This window comes from Hordeum vulgare, chromosome 5H (genome assembly GCF_904849725.1).
Source record: "Hordeum vulgare subsp. vulgare chromosome 5H, MorexV3_pseudomolecules_assembly, whole genome shotgun sequence".
Classification (NCBI taxonomy): Eukaryota; Viridiplantae; Streptophyta; class Magnoliopsida; order Poales; family Poaceae; genus Hordeum; species Hordeum vulgare.
Genome location: NC_058522.1, coordinates 567,613,250 through 567,632,934, shown reverse-complemented (window position 1 = coordinate 567,632,934; position 19,685 = coordinate 567,613,250). Strand labels below are relative to the sequence as shown.

General features: G+C 44.5%; 1 protein-coding gene across 1 annotated transcript; it reads left to right on the top strand.

Moving 5' to 3' along the window:
* Window positions 1-10,057: 10,057 nt before the first annotated feature.
* LOC123453145 (SPX domain-containing protein 4-like) lies at window positions 10,058-13,336 on the top strand. Its single transcript, XM_045129910.1, has 3 exons — window positions 10,058-10,519; window positions 12,333-12,492; window positions 12,581-13,336. Exons 1-3 carry the CDS (start codon window positions 10,073-10,075, stop codon window positions 13,108-13,110), a joined length of 1,137 nt encoding a protein of 378 aa, XP_044985845.1. The 5' UTR covers window positions 10,058-10,072; the 3' UTR covers window positions 13,111-13,336.
* Window positions 13,337-19,685: the final 6,349 nt, after the last annotated feature.

The window sequence follows — 19,685 nt, the reverse complement described above, 5'->3', positions numbered from 1 at the left end:
TCTTGTATTACGGAACGAGTAAAGAGACTTGCCGGTAAATGAGATTGAAATAGGTATGCGGATACTGACGATCGAATCTCGGGCAAGTAACATACCGAAGGACAAAGGGAATGACATACGGGATTATATGAATCCTTGGCACCGATGTTCAAACGATAAGATCTTCGTAGAATATGTAGGATCCAATATGGGCATCCAGGTCCCGCTATTGGATATTGACCGAGGAGTCTCTCGGGTCATGTCTACATAGTTCTCGAACCCGCAGGGTCTGCACACTTAAGGTTCGACGTTGTTTTATGCGTATTTGAGTTATATGGTTGGTTACCGAATGTTGTTATGAGTCCCAGATGAGATCACGGACGTCACGAGGGTTTCCAGAATGGTCCGGAAACGAAGATTGATATATAGGATGACCTCATTTGATTACCGGAAGGTTTTCGGAGTTACCGGGAGTTCACCGGGGGGCAACCCACCCCGGGGAAGCCCATAGGCCTTGAGGGTGGCGCACTAGCCCTTAGTGGGCTGGTGGGACAGCCCAAAAGGGCCCTATGCGCATTGGAAGAAAAATCAAAGAGAAAAAAAGGAGGAGGTGGGAAAGGAAAGAAGGACTCCACCCACCAAACCAAGTAGGACTCGGTTTGGGGGGGAGTCCTTCCCCCCTTTGGCTCGGCCGACCCCCTTGGGGCTCCTTGAGCCCCAAGGCAAGGTCCCCCCTCTCCCACCTATATATACGGAGGTTTTAGGGCTGATTTGAGACGACTTTTCCACGGCAGCCCGACCACATACTTCCACGGTTTTTCCTCTAGATCGCGTTTCTGCGGAGCTCGGGCGGAGCCCTGCAGAGACGAGATCATCACCAACCTCCGGAGCGCCGTCACGCTGCCGGAGAACTCTTCTACCTCTCCGTCTCTCTTGCTGGATCAAGAAGGCCGAGATCATCGTCGAGCTGTACGTGTGCTGAACGCGGAGGTGCCGTCCGTTCGGCACTAGATCGTGGGACTGATCGCGGGATAGTTCGCGGGGCGGATCGAGGGACGTGAGGACGTTCCACTACATCAACCGCGTTCACTAACGCTTCTGCTGTACGGTCTACAAGGGTACGTAGATCACTCATCCCCTCTCGTAGATGGACATCACCATGATAGGTCTTCGTGCGCGTAGGAAAATTTTTGTTTCCCATGCGACGTTCCCCAACAAGATAAACAACTAAGTGATAGCAAGATATATTACAATAAACAATATGTCTATCACAAAGTAAAGTGCATAAGTAAAGGATTCGGGTAAGAGATAACCGAGGCACGGGGAGACGATGATGTACCCCGAAGTTCACACCCTTGCAGATGCTAATCTCCGTTAGAGCGGTGTGAAGGCACAATGCTCCCCAAGATGCCACTAAGGCCACCGTAATCTCCTCACGCCCTTGCACAATGCAAGATGCCGTGATTCCACTAAGGGACCCTTGAGGGCGGTCACCGAACCCGTACAAATTGCTCGGGGCAATCTCCACAACATAATTGGAGACCCTGACGCTTGACCGGAGCTTCACACCACAATGATTGAGCTCCGAGACACCACCAAGCTTCTAGGACGCCAAAGCATCCGCGAAGAACAATATCTAGGGTACTAAGTACCAAAGGTAATAAGCTTCTCAAACTTCACTTCCACGTATCACCGTGGAGAACTCAAACCGATGCAACTAATGCAATGGCAAGAACACACGAAGTGGTCAAGTCCCTCACACTCAAATCCCTCCACAACAACGAAAGCTATGGAGAAATATGAGAGGAAGAACAAGGAGCTCACAAAGAACTCCAAGATCAAGATCCAAGGGGTTCCCCTCACATAGAGGAGAAAGTGATTGGTGGAGATGTGGATCTAGATCTCCTCTCTCTTTTCCCTCAAGAACAAGCAAGAATCATTGGAGGGATTGAGAGTAAGCAAGTTCTAAGAATGTCAACAATGGAGGTAGAACAAGAGCTCAACGGATAGATGAGGCCAAGGGGGAAGAAGACCCCCTTTATATAGTGGGGGAAGAAATCAGACCGTTACCCCCACTTACAGCCCGAGCCCAGCGGTACTACCGCTGACCCTCCGGCGGTACTACCGCTGGCTGCAGCGGTACTACCGCTGACCCTCCGGCGGTACTACCGCTGGCTGCAGCGGTACTACCGTTGGCTGCAGCGGTACTACCGCTGACCCTCCGGCGGTACTACCGCTGGCTGCAGCGGTACTACCGCTGAGCCCATGGTAGCGCAAAGATACTACCGGGCCAACCACCGCCAAGAAAGCCTTCGCAAAAATGTCCGACGCAGTACAACCGCAAAGATGACGGTACTAAAAACTTGGAGCGGTACTACCGCTGGCCAGGGGCGGTACTACCGCTGGGACAGCGGTGCTACCGCCAGCTCTAGCGGTACTACCGCTGGCCAGGGGCGGTACTACCGCTGGGACAGCGGTGCTACCGCCAGCTCTAGCGGTACTACCGCTAGGTCCAGCGGTACTACCGCTCGCCACTGAAACAGCCATAACTTTCGCATACGAGCTCCGAATCGAGCAAACCCAAGCTTGTTGGAAATCTTAAGACCATGCAGATATGAAAATGCCAATGATATAGAGATGTGAGTCCTTTATGAATGAAGAACCGGCAAAAACACCAACATCAAAAACATCATAGTAGATGCATATGGACTCCGTTTTCGATGAACTCGAGCTTGTCACGAAGATGACCATAAGCTCTAAAACTCACAAAGAGAAACACCAAACAAGAACCAAGAAGTATGATGCAAGGATGCAAATGGTTTGAGCTCTCAACGAACGATACGATCAAGCTACTCACTTGAGAGCCTCCCTTGATAGTACAACAATCTATCCTAAACAGAAAACCTATCAAGGGCAAACCTATACCTTGCACCTCGTCCTCTTGAGCTAGATGATGATGATATTGGCTTCATCAAGATGGACCACCTTTCTTGATTGCGTTGGCTTGATGAAGACTAGTTGATTGCTCCCCCATACTCACTATGGGTGAGCCACTCTTCAGCATATCTTCAGAAGCCCATTGCCACCACAATGGACGGCAAGCTTCAAGCATGCTATCTTCATGTTGATCCACTTGAACTTGCACATCGCAATCTTGATGAAGATCACAACTTGACGTCATACTTCATGGGTTGTATGAGATCTTCCCTTTGACGCAAGCCCATGGAAACACACCTAACCCCCACATAGAATTCTCACGAAGACCATGGGTTAGTACACGAACACGTAATGGACAATGCTTACCATACCATGGGATCACTTGATCCCTCTCGGTACATCTTGTATGCTTTGTGTGTTGATCATCTTGATTTACTCTTTGTCCGAGATCTTGATCAACCATGTGTCTCTATGACCATACTTTGGATAATACCTTGAATACCATCTTGGTCATCATATAAACTCCTTGAACCCAACAGATGGACTTCAAGAAGTGCCTATGGACAAATCCTATAAATGTAACTTAAGGCAACCATTAGTCCATAGGAATTGTCATCAATTACCAAAACCACATATGGAGATATATGCTCTAACACTCTTGTTCCGGAGGCATTGTGATGTTGCTCTTTGGGTCTATTATGTTGTTCTATCAAGATCATGGTGTTCCCTTGTTCTATTTACTTGTTTGTTGTGAATATTGCCTAATTCTCTCTTCTTATCGAATTTTTTTGTCCCATTTTCCTACCGAAGTGCTGCCGAAATTTTCCGTGAATTCTTGCTTCTTTCTCATATCATTTCTCATCTCTTTGCAACCTTCAAGGATCGTTGGTTTCACTCGTTTGTCAAAGAAGCGACTAAGTTTTACCTCTTGTTCTTTCTCATCCTCTCCCCCTTTCATTCTTGGATCTCGGGGCGAGATCCTCTTGCAGTGTAGGAGACTTGTGACAGCCCGATGCCGACGCCCTAGAAGATTCCCCCTTTATTCCATTTTCGTCGTGTGGTTATTTTAATTTGTTGCATCATCATTGCATCATGCGCATCATCAGCATTGCATCGGCATCTCCGTTGCCGCCAGTTTTCAAAACTTGCATCTGTTGTTAGTTGCTGGTTCTCGTCATTGTCCGTTCTGAGCCTGACCGCACACGCACGCGCCCGCGGCATCGTTCGAATCTTGTTTTTAACTGTGTGCGTAAAACTTTCTCTGATTCGGGTGAGATTTGACGTGCGGAGTTATTTTAATATAGGTAGGCCGCTTGTCGAATTTCGTCGCGATCGGAGACCGTCTGGTACCCGAACGGTCGACCGTAGCGGCACCGTCTTCGGGTATTCGTCGGACGTCTGTCGGTGTTTTAAAATTCGTTGCTACGCCGCCCGTCTTCCCTCTCGTCTCCGGTAAACCACCCTACACGGCCACGTACCCATTCCCGCATGCGGAATCTTCCGAATCCGACCGCACGGTTGGATCCGGATCGAAATTTCGCTAAACCTAGCCCCCCATTTGTCTATAAATAGACGCCCAAGCATTTATTTCAGCCCCCTCTCTCTCTCTTCCTCGATTCCCGTGCCCAACCCTAGCGCAACCTCTCTCCCACCTCCTGCCAGCCGCCAGGGCCCGTAAGCCCAGATCGGACCCGCCCGGGCCCGAGCCGCGCCGCCCACGGTCTGCCTCCCCATGCTCCCCCGTGCCCTCGCCGGAGCCACCACCGGCCGGAGCCCCGCCGCCCTCGGACCAGCGCCGCCCCACCCAAGGTGCAACGCCGCCGCCCTGTGCCTTCCGCCGGTGAGCCTCTCAGTCGAAGTTCTGTCATAGTTGACGCCCGCCGGTCCCGAGCGCCTCCAGCGCCGCCCGCCATCACCGGTGAGCAGGGTCGTTCAGCCTCACCTCGCCACCTTGCTCCCCGCCGCCGGGAGCTGCGCCGCCTCCCCGCGTCGGCGATCCCGTCGCCGCCAGGTTCCTCGCTCGATCTGGAACGGTGCCAGATCGGGGAGCGTCCCCCGCTGCGGATCCTCCGTGGGCCGCCTCGAGACGAGGCCCACCAGCGCCAGCAGCGCCCCAGGCCCAGTTGCTGCCTCGATCCGCCTCGCCTCTCCCTCCGCTGGCCCAGTTCGGCCTCCCCTTCGGCCCAGCAACCGACCCCCACCATCTCTTCCTCCCAGGCCGGCCCGCAAGGTGAGGTCTCCCCCCTGCCTTTTTTCCCTTGCCCCAGGCGAGCAATTGCTATCTTGCGCTGCCCTTTCGGCCCATTTAGATTTTAGGAAATTTAGGAATTAATCTATATTTCAGAAATATGACGATATTCAAACGCCCGTAGATTAATAACCGTAAATCGGATCGCGAAGTTTTAGATATGTATCTCGTGTAGAATTTCACGTAGAATACGATTATCCAACAAGCATATTTGTTTGACGTCGTTTGGCGTGTCGTATGCATAGATTAGTGTGCTGTCCAAATAGAATATAGCCCGTATTATTTTTCCCGCGCGTATTCGGATTGCCCGTATATCGTAGATTAAATGTCCATGTTTTAGGGACCATTTTTCCACGTATTTTAGAGCGGTCATTTATATTTTTGCGTGTAGGGATTGCCAGTAGTTTATTTTCCCGTGAATAGGTTATTTTCTCGCATTTTCGTGTGGCGTTATATTATTGTGCAACCCCACATTATTCCGTGCTTCGTTTGAAGGAGTTGTCAACTAGAGAGTTGTTCTTGGGTGTTTAGACTAGCCCCTGGTATTTTTGGTTGCAATAGAAATGCATGTTTAGGTGTGGTTTGCTTGCTCTCAAGTTGCTAGAAATAGTGCTGATTTGGAGGTGCAGAAATATTTCTAAGTCTGGAATCTGTAATATTTTGTTGCTGTCTTGTCTTGCTTGTGTCTTTTGATATGTAGCTCTTTTAAGGTTGGTCCAATGGAGTTAGTTGTACCCCTTGTGTTTCTCTAGGATGCTGTAAATTTTCATGCCATTTGGAGTCCTGTAGCTATAGGTTTTGCTGCTGTCAATATTGCTTCAGATCGAAAACTGCACTTTCATGAGGTGTAATTTTCACTAAGTCTGAAATAGTGTGTGGGAAACCATTTTGTGACTTCTTTTCCTAGTGTTCCATAATGCCATGCTAGTTGTTGTTACTTTTTGTAGTAGTGCTTCTTGCCCTCTTTCGTGCCATGCCTTGCTTGAGCACATCGGAGTTGTGTAGCTCGTAGTTGTGGGGTGTAGAAGATGCTATGTGGCTGATTTTGGCAGATTGTATTCATTTCTTGTTTTGCTCGTAGTTGTTGAACCGTAGCTCCGATTTGATCGTGTCCTACATGAAACTTGCTTAGAATCTCGTGTAGTTTCATTTTATCTTGTTGTTTGTATGTTTTGAAGTGCTCGTGACCGTCGTTGCATACATATTGCATTCATGCCATCATATCTTGCGGTGCTTGTATCTTTTGATCCGTAGCTCCGTTGGAGATGTTCTTTATGTCTAGATTGCTTGCCATGACGCGTAGAATCACGTGAACCTATCTGTTTTTCTGTTTAAAAACTAATTAAATGTGTTAGTATAGATCTGGACAGAATTGTAAATTAACATGTGAGGTCCTCTCAGAGATGCTATATGTCATTTCCAACCTCATTTAAAATGTCTATATAGGTAGTTTAATTACGCTTCACCTCTTGCCATGTTTAACCACATTTAATATTGCCGTGTACCTAATCGGGATAGAGCTAAATAATTAAATGTGGAGTTTCGTCAATATGCAACTCGTGGCATATTGAGCTTCACTTAACGTGTAGTGTTTGATTGTGTGGATTGTCATGCCGTGACTTGCATATATTCAGCTTCTCATGCATCATATGTGTTCTGCATCGTGTGGTGAATTCTGTGTGTTGATTTGTGTTTCCGGTTTGCTTCGTCTCGATAGAGTTCCGCAGCGTGCCGGATTGTGAGGACCCGTTCGACTACGTCGGTTCGTCTGCTTCACGGAGGCATTCTTCTTCCAAGCGGGATCTCAGGCAACATGACCATTTCCCCAGATACCATTACTATCATTGCCATGCTAGTATTACCGTTTCTATCCATTATGTCTCGTTGCCTACCACATGTTAAATATCAGCCTCTCAACAATGCCATGAAACGTTCAACCTAGCAAACCAGTGATTGGCTATGTTACCGCTTGCTTAACGCTGAGTAGCGTTGCTAGTTGCAGGTGAAGTTGCTTCCATGTGAAAGCATGGCTTCCTTGTTATATCACCATATTAAATGCTATTTAATTTAATGCACCTATATACTTGGTAAAAGGTGGAAGGCTCGGCCTTTCTAGCCTGGTGTTTTGTTCCACCTTTGCCCTCTTAGTTTCCGGCTACCGGTGTTATGTTCCATAATTGAGCGCTCCTAACACGATCGGGGTTGTTATGGGGACCCCCTTGATAATTCGTTTTAGATTAAGGCTGGTATGGCAAGGCCCAACATTGGTACTATTTGCCTAACATAATAATTTTGATAATACTGAAATGCATAGGGAGTTAGCGCTACCCGAGGAGTAATTCTACATAATACAGGGGGGCCAGTGCTGTTGGTGCTGGTCCAAAACTAGAGTCGTTTGCGGGGCCAACCCGGGGCAACTCGGGAGATTTCTATCAGGCCACCGTACGTTGTGCTTATTTGTCGTGTCCTGAGAACGAGATACGCGGCTCCTATCGGGACCGTCGACACGCCGGGTGGCCTTGCTGGATTAGTTTTACCTTTGACGAGATATCTTGTGCATGGGGATTCCGGTGATGCTTTGGGTAATCTCAGAGTTGAGGTTTTCCACTAGGGAATCCGACGAGATCGCGAGCTTCGTGATTGAGGATTTCTATGCGGCTTGTGGTAATTTGTGATGGACTAGTTGGAGCACCCCTACAGGGTTAAATCTTTCAAAAAGTCGTGCCCGCGGTTATGTGGCGATGTGGAAGCTTTGTTTAACACTGGTTCTAGATAACTTGAGGTTAACTTAAATAAAACATGCCAACTGTGTGCGTAACCGTGACTGTCTCTTTCGTGAGTTCTTTCTCCGATCGAGGACACGGTGGGGTTTTGTCTGACGTAGGTAGGTGTTCAGGATCATTCATTTGATCATCCGTAGTTCACGTCCGCTATGCGTAGATCTTCCCCCCTCTTATTTCTTGTACTCGTAAGTTAGCCACCAAATATATGCTTAGCCGCTGCTGCAACCTCACCACTTGACCATACCTCACCCGTTAAGCTTTGCTAGTCTTGATACCTTTGGAAATGAGATTGCTGAGTCCCCTGTGGCTCACAGATTACTACAACACCAGTTGCAGGTACACGTAAAGATTACTTGACGCGAGCGCGTTGATTGTTCATTTGGAGTTGCTTCTTCTTCTTCTTCATCATCGATCTAGGATGGGTTCCAGGCCGGCAGCCTGGGATAGCAAGGGTGGACATCGTTCTTCTTTTGTCGTTTGATTTCATCCGTAGTCGGACACTGCTCTTACTCTTGATGATTATGTAATGTACTGATGTGACTCTGATGTATCTTGTGGCGAGTGTAAGCCAACTCTATATATATCTCTTCTTTTCAGTACATGTACTTGTAACGATATCCATTCTTGCGACACGACGAGATGCGCTTCTATCCCTGACGAGGCCTTCGTGCCATTTTGAGGATAGGGTCGAATCTTGGGCGTGACAGCATCATCCCAAGTCGTTGTAGCTGTCGCGTTGATTTGATCGAGAAGCTGTGCTCGAGCGCCGAAACAGGGGCAGCAAACGGACAGAGGTACGACTGCGGAGGCGGGTGGGTTGAGATCGACAACAGTGATGGTTGAGGTCGGCCGCGGCGACGAGTGGTGTGGCTTCGGCCTGGGCACAGGCCAGGGTGGACCAGGGTCAACGCGATGCGCTCGAGCGCCCCAACGGGGGCAGTGAGCGGGGAGAGGTACAACCGCGGAGGCGGGTGGGTTGAGATCGGCAGCGGTGGCGGTTGAGGTCGGCCGCGACGGCGAGTGGTGTGGCGGCGGCCTGGGCACAGGCCATCGTGGCCGAGGGTCGACGGGAGGAGGCGATGCGTACGGGTACAATTTTTACAGCTAATCATTTTTTCCTTTTGCGTTGCAGATAAATGATGGAGTGCGGGTTGAATAACAAAAATTACAGTTTTTTTTTATAAAATGTTGTGATGGGTTTTCCGACGGAAGCAATAGCCGCACTCCATCATTTTTTTTTATAAAATGTTGTGATGGCTTTTTTATTATTATTATTATTATTATTAATATTATTAGGTATAGATTGTAAAGGATTTGACCGTGGTCTAAATTGAGTAAATACTACTCCCTCCGTTTTAAAATTCTTGTCTTAAATTTGTTTAGATATGAATGTATCTAGTTATATTTTAGTATTTTGATATATCCATTTTCAGACAAACATAAGACAAGAATTTTAAGACGAAGGGAGTACCTCGCAAAGGAGTTACGATTGGATGTCTGCATCTGCCACTACATCATTGATGACATCACCATGATGCCAATTTTGACCACAGGTATGACGCACAAGATATAAAAACTACTTATATGCTTGTATTGTTAGATCCAGTAATGGTACTTTTTGGCATATAATTATATTTTGCTAGGAGTAGTTAAGTTTACAATAAAAATCCGACGCAGAGCAGCAGTACCAGAGCTGTAGAGGTTTCACCTCGTAGTTGTAGGCTCGCATTCCGTCGCCCGTGGTTTGGAGAGGTTTTTGTGGACTTGTGATTTCTGCCTCATGCGTTGGCCTCACCGCTCGGTGTAATCGAAGCTGCCCATGTTTTCTGACAACAACAACTAGTTCACCATTTTGTTCCGAAACCACTTTTGTAATTCCCTAATCACGCAGCCTCTGTTTTGAGAAAGAGATCCCTCTGGTTTTCTTTTCTTTAATGGGAATCTCACCGTATCCAAGGGCCAAATCCGACGTAGTAGGGCCCAGACAAAATCCAAATGTTTTTTTTTTAGCTAAATCCAAATATTTTATTTAACGCCGAAGCGGCGACCGGCGGCGGCAACAGCCAAGCGGAACGAGACAACAGCAGGGAAAGGGACCCACCAACACCGAGGCACGCATATCATCATGGGCCCGCCCGACAGCGACCCACCGCCCAATCATCCACCCTGGCCGGCCCGGCCCGGCCCGTCTCCCCACCTTCTTCTTCCTCCTCCTCCTCCTCGCCATCGCCAACACCAACCAGTTCCTCCGCCCCCATCCCAATCCGAGGAATTCTCGCGTGGCGCCGGCGAGGGAGAGGAGATGAAGTTCGGCAAGGATTTCCGGAGCCACCTGGAGGGGACGCTGCCGGACTGGAAGGACAAGTACCTCGCGTACAAGGCGCTCAAGAAGCTCATCAAGACGCTGCCGCCCGACGCCGTCGACCAGCCGCCCCCGCCCCTGCCCCCGCCCGGGCACGGGGACGGCCCCCTGGGCCTGGGGGACTGGTTCGCCCGGATCCTCGACGTCGAGCTCCACAAGCTCAACGACTTCTACATGGAGAGGGAGGAGTGGTACGTCATCCGCCTCCAGGTACCCACCCAAACCCAATCAATCCTTCCGTCCCCCCTCCCCCGTCCTCCGCCTCGCCGGTGCGTGCGGGGCCTAGTCTAGGTAGGGCCGTCGTGTCGTGGGCCGGGATTTGGATCGTAGCGTGGGGATTTATGGCCTGTCTGTGCTGGGGAATGAATGGTCGGTCACCACATGTGATGTGAATCTCTCCAGTTTACCATGTCTAACAATTACTGTATCTTGGATAGTACAGTACCTACTAGTGATGAATCAGTGGTAGAATCACACCGTGATTTGCTCCAGCCAACGACCTTTAATTGCAACTGCAAACCGGGCTTGTCTGGTTGTCACCGTAACTTTGGTTGGATATGTTCCTGCTGTTCATGATAAGCGATAAGCCAAACCGATGGCATGTGCCTGTCTGCATGACAGGGGCAAACATTCCAGTCGAGCCTGAGAAATGTCAAAGTTGCGCATAAGCTTATTGAACATGATCAGAGGGACTTAGGGCATATCAAGACTCTAGTCACACATATGTCGTTATGTCACTTGAACCAATGACCCATATACGATTAGTGAATCCATCCGCACCACATCAGAGTTTAAAGCTTGCCACTTAGGTTTGCTTCAGTGTTCATTATGAGGCCTAGTTTGCTTAATTTGTTGTCAGTGGCAGGCGACTAGGTGAGTAGCAAACCCAGTTCCAGTAATTCTAGTAATTTGAGACCCAAAACCAATATAAACAATAATACTTTTGGCCTTGCCCGAAGAACAAAATTTACCCTATTTTTATGGATCATACAAACGTCGCTGATTGAGCAGTCTAGATCGTTTAACATTTCAGACTAGTTTAAAAAGAATACTTCTGAATTTATCTGCTGAAATGACTGAAGAGTCTCTTTATGCTTCAGTTCTTGACTGCATATTAGTTCTGATCATTCGATTAAACCTCCTGTTCAAAGTATGTTGCACTGTCACCTTCAGTTCTTGACCTCCTGTTCTGATCATTTGATTGAGCCATACCACATAAGCTTAGTGAACATGACCAAAGTGACTTGAGCATATTAAGGCTTCAGTCATGCAATTGTCATTGGGTCACCGTCAACCAATGACCCATATATGAATGAACATTTAATCCATTTGCATGAGAACGGAATTTGTAGTTTTCCAGTTAAGTTTGTCAGGGCTCATTATGAGGCAGAGTCTGCTGAAATGTTGGTGACTGATGAGTAGATAACCCAGTTCCAATAATTCTAGTAAACCGAGACCCAGAACCAATATAAACAACAGCACTTGGCCTTGCCCAAAGAACTAAGTTTACAATTTTTTTGGGTATGCACCACACAGACATAGCTGATTAATCAATTTAAACGGTTTAGCATTCCAGGCTGGCAGTAAAATCCGTACTTCTGAACTTATCTGGTGAAAGGCCTAAATAGTATCTTTATGCTTCAGTTCTTGTCTTCATATTAGTTCTGAGCATTTGATTGAACCTCCTACTGAAAGCATCTATTTCGTTGTACTGTCACATGGTTTTGTCCTTGAGTAACAGACTGTCTGGTGTTTCGGATTTGTAGAATCTAATAACATGTGAGGTGTTGAGAAGATGATTTTCCTAACAACATGAAGTGACCTTCTTGATAAGGTTCTCATGAGCGCTTGGGAGGGAATCCCTTTCTCTTTTGAAGTCCCAAAATCTGTGAATGTTATTGTCCATTGTTGGCATTTTTTGTTTATTGTACATGGGTTATTTAGGGGCTTAGGTAGTACAGTAGTAGGTAGTTGTGGTATACCAATTTCTTTTATTTTCACTCGTCAGTTTGCTTGTCTGTAGGTGCTAAAGGAGAGGATTGAGCGAGTCAAAGCAAAGAAAAACGGTGCTTTTACATCCAAAACTGAGTTTACTGAAGAGATGTTAGAGATACGTAGAGATTTCGTGCTTATCCATGGCGAAATGATACTTCTCCAGACCTACAGCTCCCTGAACTTTGCTGGTGAGCATATGAAACCAAGTTAACCAACCTTGAGTGTCCTACCAACAGTACATTTCCTAGCTAACGTCCTGACACTTGATGCATACAGGGCTAGTGAAGATACTGAAGAAGTATGACAAAAGAACAGGCGGTGTGCTCAGCCTACCTTTCACTCAGCGAGCTCGCCACCAACCATTTTTCACCACTGAACCATTAACAAGACTTGTTCGAGAATGTGAGGCTAATCTTGAAATCCTCTTCCCTGTTGAAGATGAAGTACTCGAGTCTGGTTCCTCTTCAAAGCATCAGGCTCACAATGATGCGGCTAGTCGTGACCCAGCGTCATCTTCCGACGCAGAAACCTCAGAGGTGTACCGAAGCACACTCGCGGCAATGAAAGCGATAGAGGGCCTTAAGAAAGCGAGCTCTACTTACAATGCCCTGTCTCTGGCTAGGTTCTTCCATGGAGAGGATGGCGAAGCTTGTTCTGGTGCCGTAACTTCTGAGAGCTCGCTGTTAGATTCCTTGACAGATTTCCAGGTTGAAGATGCAGATAAGGATGATAAAGAGGTGCAATCAAAGGAGCAGAGCTCTGCTCAGACTGACCATAACGCGGAAGCGGAGCGACGCGGTGGATAAAAATCAATCTTTCCATGCTATTTTGAATCTCCCCTGATAAGTGTAAATGATAGAACTGCTATAACACCAATAATCTGGATGTTTAGCCAGTCTTTGAAATGTGTGACCGACCATAAGTCATGTTTTATTTGGATGCTTGGAGTTTTGGAGCTGTAGGCAGAAAGTGTGTGTGTCATTTAGCTGATTTGATTTGAAAGGAATTGTATACAGTCTCTCTGTTTCTTAAGGTTTTTGTATAGCCACTGATGTTCGCCTTCAGCAAACCACTCATACGGTGACTTCTTTTTCAAGTTGGCTCATACAGTGAATTTGATTATAAAATTTATGTACAAAACATTCTAGTGTGGTTCAGACTCGTAGAAGTTAAAATGCAAAGGGAACTTAAAGCTCAACAATAAATAAAAAGGAGACTATCCTTGTGGGAATAATCCAGATGCCAAAACCAACCATTTAACAGGTAATGATTTGTTGCTCCGAACAGAAAAATAATAATATGCATATGTTGCATTTACGGAGAAGCAAAATTTCAGTTGCGATGCGAATGAACAAGATGCAAAAATATACAAACATATATAACAACAACTTGCATACAACTAATCTCTGCTTATGAATTCATCCGATTAACCACTTAACTTGCTGATTAACGTACTCGTAGGATCACTGAGTAACCGACAAAATAATAAATCAGCCGATTAATTTGTTGATTAAGTGTCTAATTAGCTGATTAATCCCCTACGCATCCGCCAACCGAGCAACTGTCGGTTAACTATCTTCTCAACATTGCAACTAATATAAAATGATTTGTTCATAACAAGTTTGTGCAACTAATTAAGCACTCAACTGTTACCTAATATAGAATACTGAAGGATTTGAGCACAAGACAGGAATTTTTAGATCAAAGATTTCACAAGACAAGATAGAGTGGCTCGGTTAACACCCTATTGACGTCGATATCAAGCCAGTGTGGCAGCTTGGTTCATGGATGGAGGCACCAAGGCACTGAGGCACCCTGCCGTGCCAGCGCCGACGGCGAGCGTGGTAGGGGAAAGAGACGTGAATCACTCGATGGGCTTGTGGCCTTGGCCCTTGTACGTGTATGTGGATATGAGACTATTACTACCTAGTAAAAAAATTGCATTTGGGTTGGGGGGGGGGGGGGGCATGGCCCCCTCGGACTTCTACATAGCTCCGTCGTTAGGCGGTGCATGGTCTTCGTCAAATGGGCGGGAGATGCTACGGGCACGCTGGCATTTCTTTGGGCGGCGGTGGTTATCCTCGGTGGGTTTTGCACACTCCTCGGCGTTTTTTGGTGTACAACCACCATCATTTCATACTGGAACTAAGAGATGGGTATCGACCGTGCACCCAAACCCGTTGCCAACAATATAAACGTCTTTTATTGGCTAGTTATTTGCCAAGGGGTACCGTACTTACCTGTGTGTTTGTTTAGGGTTTAGGATTTAGGCTGTTAACTGAGACACTCTATCTTGTCTTCACAAGAGGAGTTCTAGGTTCTGCAGCTATAAATCAAGAGAGACAAAACGCCCAAAGCTCTGCTACTTTGCATCCGGTTGGGACCGAAGATCAGACTCCGCCCGCGGAACAAAACTCTGCTATTTTGCAACCATCGATTGGGACCGAAGATCAGACTACTCCTTGGTGCATATTTGTTGGGCACTGCCTTGAATCATCAGAAGAGGAGTTCTAGGTTCACAGCTTTGCTGATCAATCTGAGCTCATATGAGTTGGAGTGTTTTTCAGGCATATGTCAATTTGTCCGTCAATTTTTAGTTACATTATCCATCCATGTGTGTATGGAGTGAAAAGTTTATATAAATTCATGTCAATTTGCAGTGAGCATATGAATACGTGAATTTTGTGTATGGAGTGAGAAGTTTCTGTAAAAAGATGATTCTTGTGTGAACTGATTCATGTGCATATACTAATAGTGATTTTGAATCTTTCGCACAATAAGTATAGTTTTTGCATTCAAGTAGTTCAGAATTATTTGAAGGCATATTTGTAAGTAAATTTGAACGTATTTACATTCGTGCTTCATCTTTGCGACCATTGCCCTGATCTTTGATGCACCATTGTATAGGAAACAAGAGAATGACCATTTGTGGTGTTGTCATACTAGACTTCATGCACTTCATTTCCTTGGCCACTGGGCTACTGGAACATGACTATTACGTTGAAAATATGCGCCAAAATAAAGCTACCTCCAATGTGGGTGATAGCAAGAAAAAAGTGGGTGTAGATATGGTATTCTTGTGGGCATCACAGAAAATATTGGTAGAAGCCTACATGATGCATGATAAGAGAACCAAATGCATTATCATATATGATATGTACATGGAAACAAGTATATTGTCCAGGACTTAGATAATATATGTTCATAATGTAATATTCATTTCATCCCAACCTTGCATTTAATTTTCATTTCCACACATAACTCATTTTCAACTTCCTTATGGATTCCATTTCTTACTCTGCTCTTTTATTACTTGTTTCAATCATGTGCTGGCTGTTATTTGAGTTTTTGCTATATTTTCTTATACGCTGGTGCTTAAGCTTAAGCTATTATTATTTGGTTTAGTTAAGGAGAAAAACATAATAGAGTTATGTGGAAGGTGCATATACTTAGGAGACTTCTTTCACACAAATTAAAGTGTAATCCTAATAGAAGACTAAAATAGGTGCATTACCGATCCTTGTATTCAGATCTTCCTATTTTGTTTCTGAGTATGAGTCCAATTCTACTATAAAATTACTTGTAATGGTAATATTCAAATACATCATATATAATTCCCTAACCCCCTGCCCATTGCAGATTAAGGAAATGATGTTGTCGTGTCTGCATTATTCTGCACTTTAATTTGGTTGTGCTTCTTCAAATAGCAAGGGAGAGATTTATTTCAGGCTTGCAATTTTTATTTGAAAGAAGTCGGTGGAGCCATCACGTACATTACTAGATTTTGTCGATTTAATAATTTGATTATGTTGATTTACTGTTTTTTACTATTCATTTATTCTCTGCCTATATGAGAGATCCATTAGCCTTTATATCTCCAAGAAAAAGGGATAAATGAATGACATCGTCATTGTAGATGATGTTTTTGAATTGTCATGTTCTTCAATCTCCCTAGAGGAGCTTAAGTTTCGTGTTTTCTTATTTGATAGAATATGGGTTCAAGTAAATTGTGATCCGTTCTTTCCCAATTATGAGGGTGATCTTTTGAAATGAATCCCGATGCGATAATTTGTGAGCAATAATTAACATCAAATGCACCACCTTAATCTTATCATGTTGTGTGGAAGGTGAGATGCTATGAATAAACATATAGTGGTCCATTCCTCTACGGCTATGCTTCTAGTATGAATTAACTTGTAATTGTCCATTGTTTTACAACTATTACTATATTTGATAGTACCTTGATGGTTATCTCTCATGGTTTGAATCAATGTTTTGTAGTGTCAACATTGTTATTTCGGTGTTCTACTACGTGTTGCCCAGCATCGACCCGTCCACACCATGTTGGTGACGTGCAGCGGAGCTGACGATGATGGTGAGCGGACACATGATGGGCATCCGATTTCTCTGTTTTTCGCACACTCAACATTGATTGTGCATTTTGACAATATCATATCTTTTTTGACTGTGAATCTTATGAAGATGTGCTATACATGAATGTTGATTAGCATGATGTTAACTTCCTGTTAGTTCCATTTTCGACCATGGATAAAATTTTCAACATGTTGTCATCCCTGTTTGAAAAGGGCTTGTTGATATAAATGTTTTGCCTCCGAAACTTGCAATTTCTTATCTGAAAATAAAACTTGCACTTTCTTCTCTGAAAATCACAAGGTCTACACTTTTATATGAAAAATACAATTTTAAAAGTACTAAAAATAGATTTCTGAAATTCATAAAATACTCCATATGATCAATATGCAAAGATCTGAACTTCAAAAGGCATTCATATCTGAAAGTACTCAAAATACACAACACAAAAATAATTCACAACCTGCAATTATCTGAACTTCAAAGGCATAACAAGGTCTGATGTTGAAATACATAACTTAATATCATCACATGTCTGCAGACAACTATAATTGCAGAAAACAACATCACCTGAAAGCAATGTAAATCAAGCCAAACTACACTTTTCTCTAGAAGTAATTCCAACTTCAGGTTCGGTAAGCTTTGTAGATCCCACTTGCTAACCGCTCTAGTAGCCTTGCTCCCACCTTTAGCATCCTTACTCCTTCTTCCGTTATATCTACAATGGACAAATAGAAAATCCATTTTTTCCATTCGTTTAATAACATACATTGGATTAAAATTCTATTTTTGTCAGAAATGATATCGTTCCTACTCCTCCACAAAGACCAAAGCATAATAGATGTACCCACGCACACAAGTTTTTTGTGCCTTCTTTTGGAAATCTATTAATCTAGCTCCCAAACCATGTAGTCAAATCATTAGGCAAATTATTCAGATTAAGAGCACATTATAAAAGATTCCACCTACTCAAGGGCACACGTGTGAGGCTCTAAATCTCTAACATTTCCATGCTCCTCAATGTGCAGTCAAATTTATTAAAATTCAGTCAATGAACTTGCAAGTTCAATAAAACTTCAGTAACATAGCCCATAGATTGAATGTGCATTAAATTTCAGTAACCTTAAGCATGAGCAGAAGAAAAAAAATATCAAGTGGGAAAGTTACTGATAACCAAAAGCTCCTCTGATTATTCGTCGGAGCACTCCCCTCCTATTCCTCAGCCGCAAACCGCCGCCCCGTGAGACAAGGAGAGTGAAGAGAACCTTGGAGAACGGCGGGGAAGCATCGTCGCGCCAACCGCTTTGCTCTTCTTGCATTTGGGTATGGTCGAGGAATAGGCCACTGGCTCGGCGCTCTGGAACGGACCATCGCAAACGGCACTGTGTGGAACAATTGCGGCATCGGCAACTGGATGCTCGATCGTGGACCCTCTCTATGCTCGGTCTTGGATCAATACTCCCACCACCTTTGCCTCATGTCCGGATCCGGCGAATATGTCTGCTCCATGGCCTAGTGGAGCACCTATATATGATCCCACTCGACTCACTCCGGGAGGATCATCGCCTTTTTGCTCTGTTTGAGACTACCACCGACATCGCCCCCCTTGCTAACTCCCACTGGTTGTGAAACCATGATTTGATCTCAATCATACCGGCTAACTTCATGGCGTCGCTGCCTGCAATCATCACGTATCAGTTGTAGCTCTCCATCGATCTACTTCTCCACAACACTAGAAATAACTGGGGGCGGTTTTGGATTGGAAGAGGGGCCGTTTTGGATTGGAAGAGCCGAAGAGGAGCGGCGGCACGCTGGAAGGAGATATGTGCGAATGGGCGTGCTTAGTGGGGCTTATCAAGATCCCTCACAATGACTAATTTATCCTTTAATTAAGAAATGACCCCACATAAACTTGAGTACTGACACCATGTTATTTAGTACTTTTGAGTACTTTTTTGTCAATAATACCCAATACCATCTATTCCTTTCGTCTGGAAATACTTATCATAGAAATGAATGTATTTAGATGTATTTTAATTTTAGATACATTCATTTTTATATATTTGTGTGACAAATAATTCTGGACGGAGGAAGTATTTATCTGTTGTTAGTCGAGACCAATGAATATATACTATATACTAAAGCGGCAGCAATCCCTTTTTTCTGTTTTTTTTGAATTTTTTTTTACTATATACTAAAGCGGCAGCTATCCTTTTTTCTGGTTTTTTAAAAAAAAATTGGCATCTACTGTCCACTTACACGGCAATGTCAACATCACTAAATAGTAATAATAAACAGTACTGTATACAAACAGTAACTACACGCAAACAGAAACAGTGGGCTTTCGTCCAAGAAAAAATACACAGGAAAAAAAACTATATCATCTTTCGTTCCATCCTTTTTAATTGCTTGCAAAAGAATTGCTCATTCTATTTTTCTTCAGATCCATTCTTATGGACTGATACCCTACAAATTTATTTTCCTTCAATAGTTCAAAGGAAATCTTATTTTTGAATAACAGTAACCCGAATAAACCAAACCAACAAACCAAAATAAACAAAAATACTAAATAACGTAGGTATTGCTTTTTCGCTTTTATTTTCCATTCGTGCCAAACATAATGTACATTATGCCTATATATAGTAATGATAATGCGATGACAAGTTATTTTTAATGGCATTTTAGCCTCTTTTTGTACAAATTCTTAATTAAAATAGACATAAGTATATTGTTGAGATGGTCTTAAATACCATGACATATTTATCAGTTTTAAGTGTGCCGTCTTAAAGCTCCCTCCCACGATGATTCTATACTTCTTCTACTAAATAATTGTTTTAACGTTCATAGTACATCATCTTGCATTGTCTAAAATTTTATGTTAATTTATCATTTGGCTATTTTGTAATTGCAGCACCACAACATAGAGATTACATATTAATGGGGTGCCCTATGAAAATTTCTAAAGAGACAATAAAAGATCATTTTGTCATATTTTTTCCTACGTACATTC

Coding starts and splice junctions, on each gene's coding strand:
- LOC123453145 (XM_045129910.1), top strand. CDS start 10,073: ATGGGCCCGCCCGACAGCGACCCACCGCCCAATCATCCACCCTGGCCG. Junction 10,520..12,332: donor GGTACGTCATCCGCCTCCAG/GTACCCACCCAA, acceptor GCTTGTCTGTAG/GTGCTAAAGGAGAGGATTGA. Junction 12,493..12,580: donor CAGCTCCCTGAACTTTGCTG/GTGAGCATATGA, acceptor TGATGCATACAG/GGCTAGTGAAGATACTGAAG.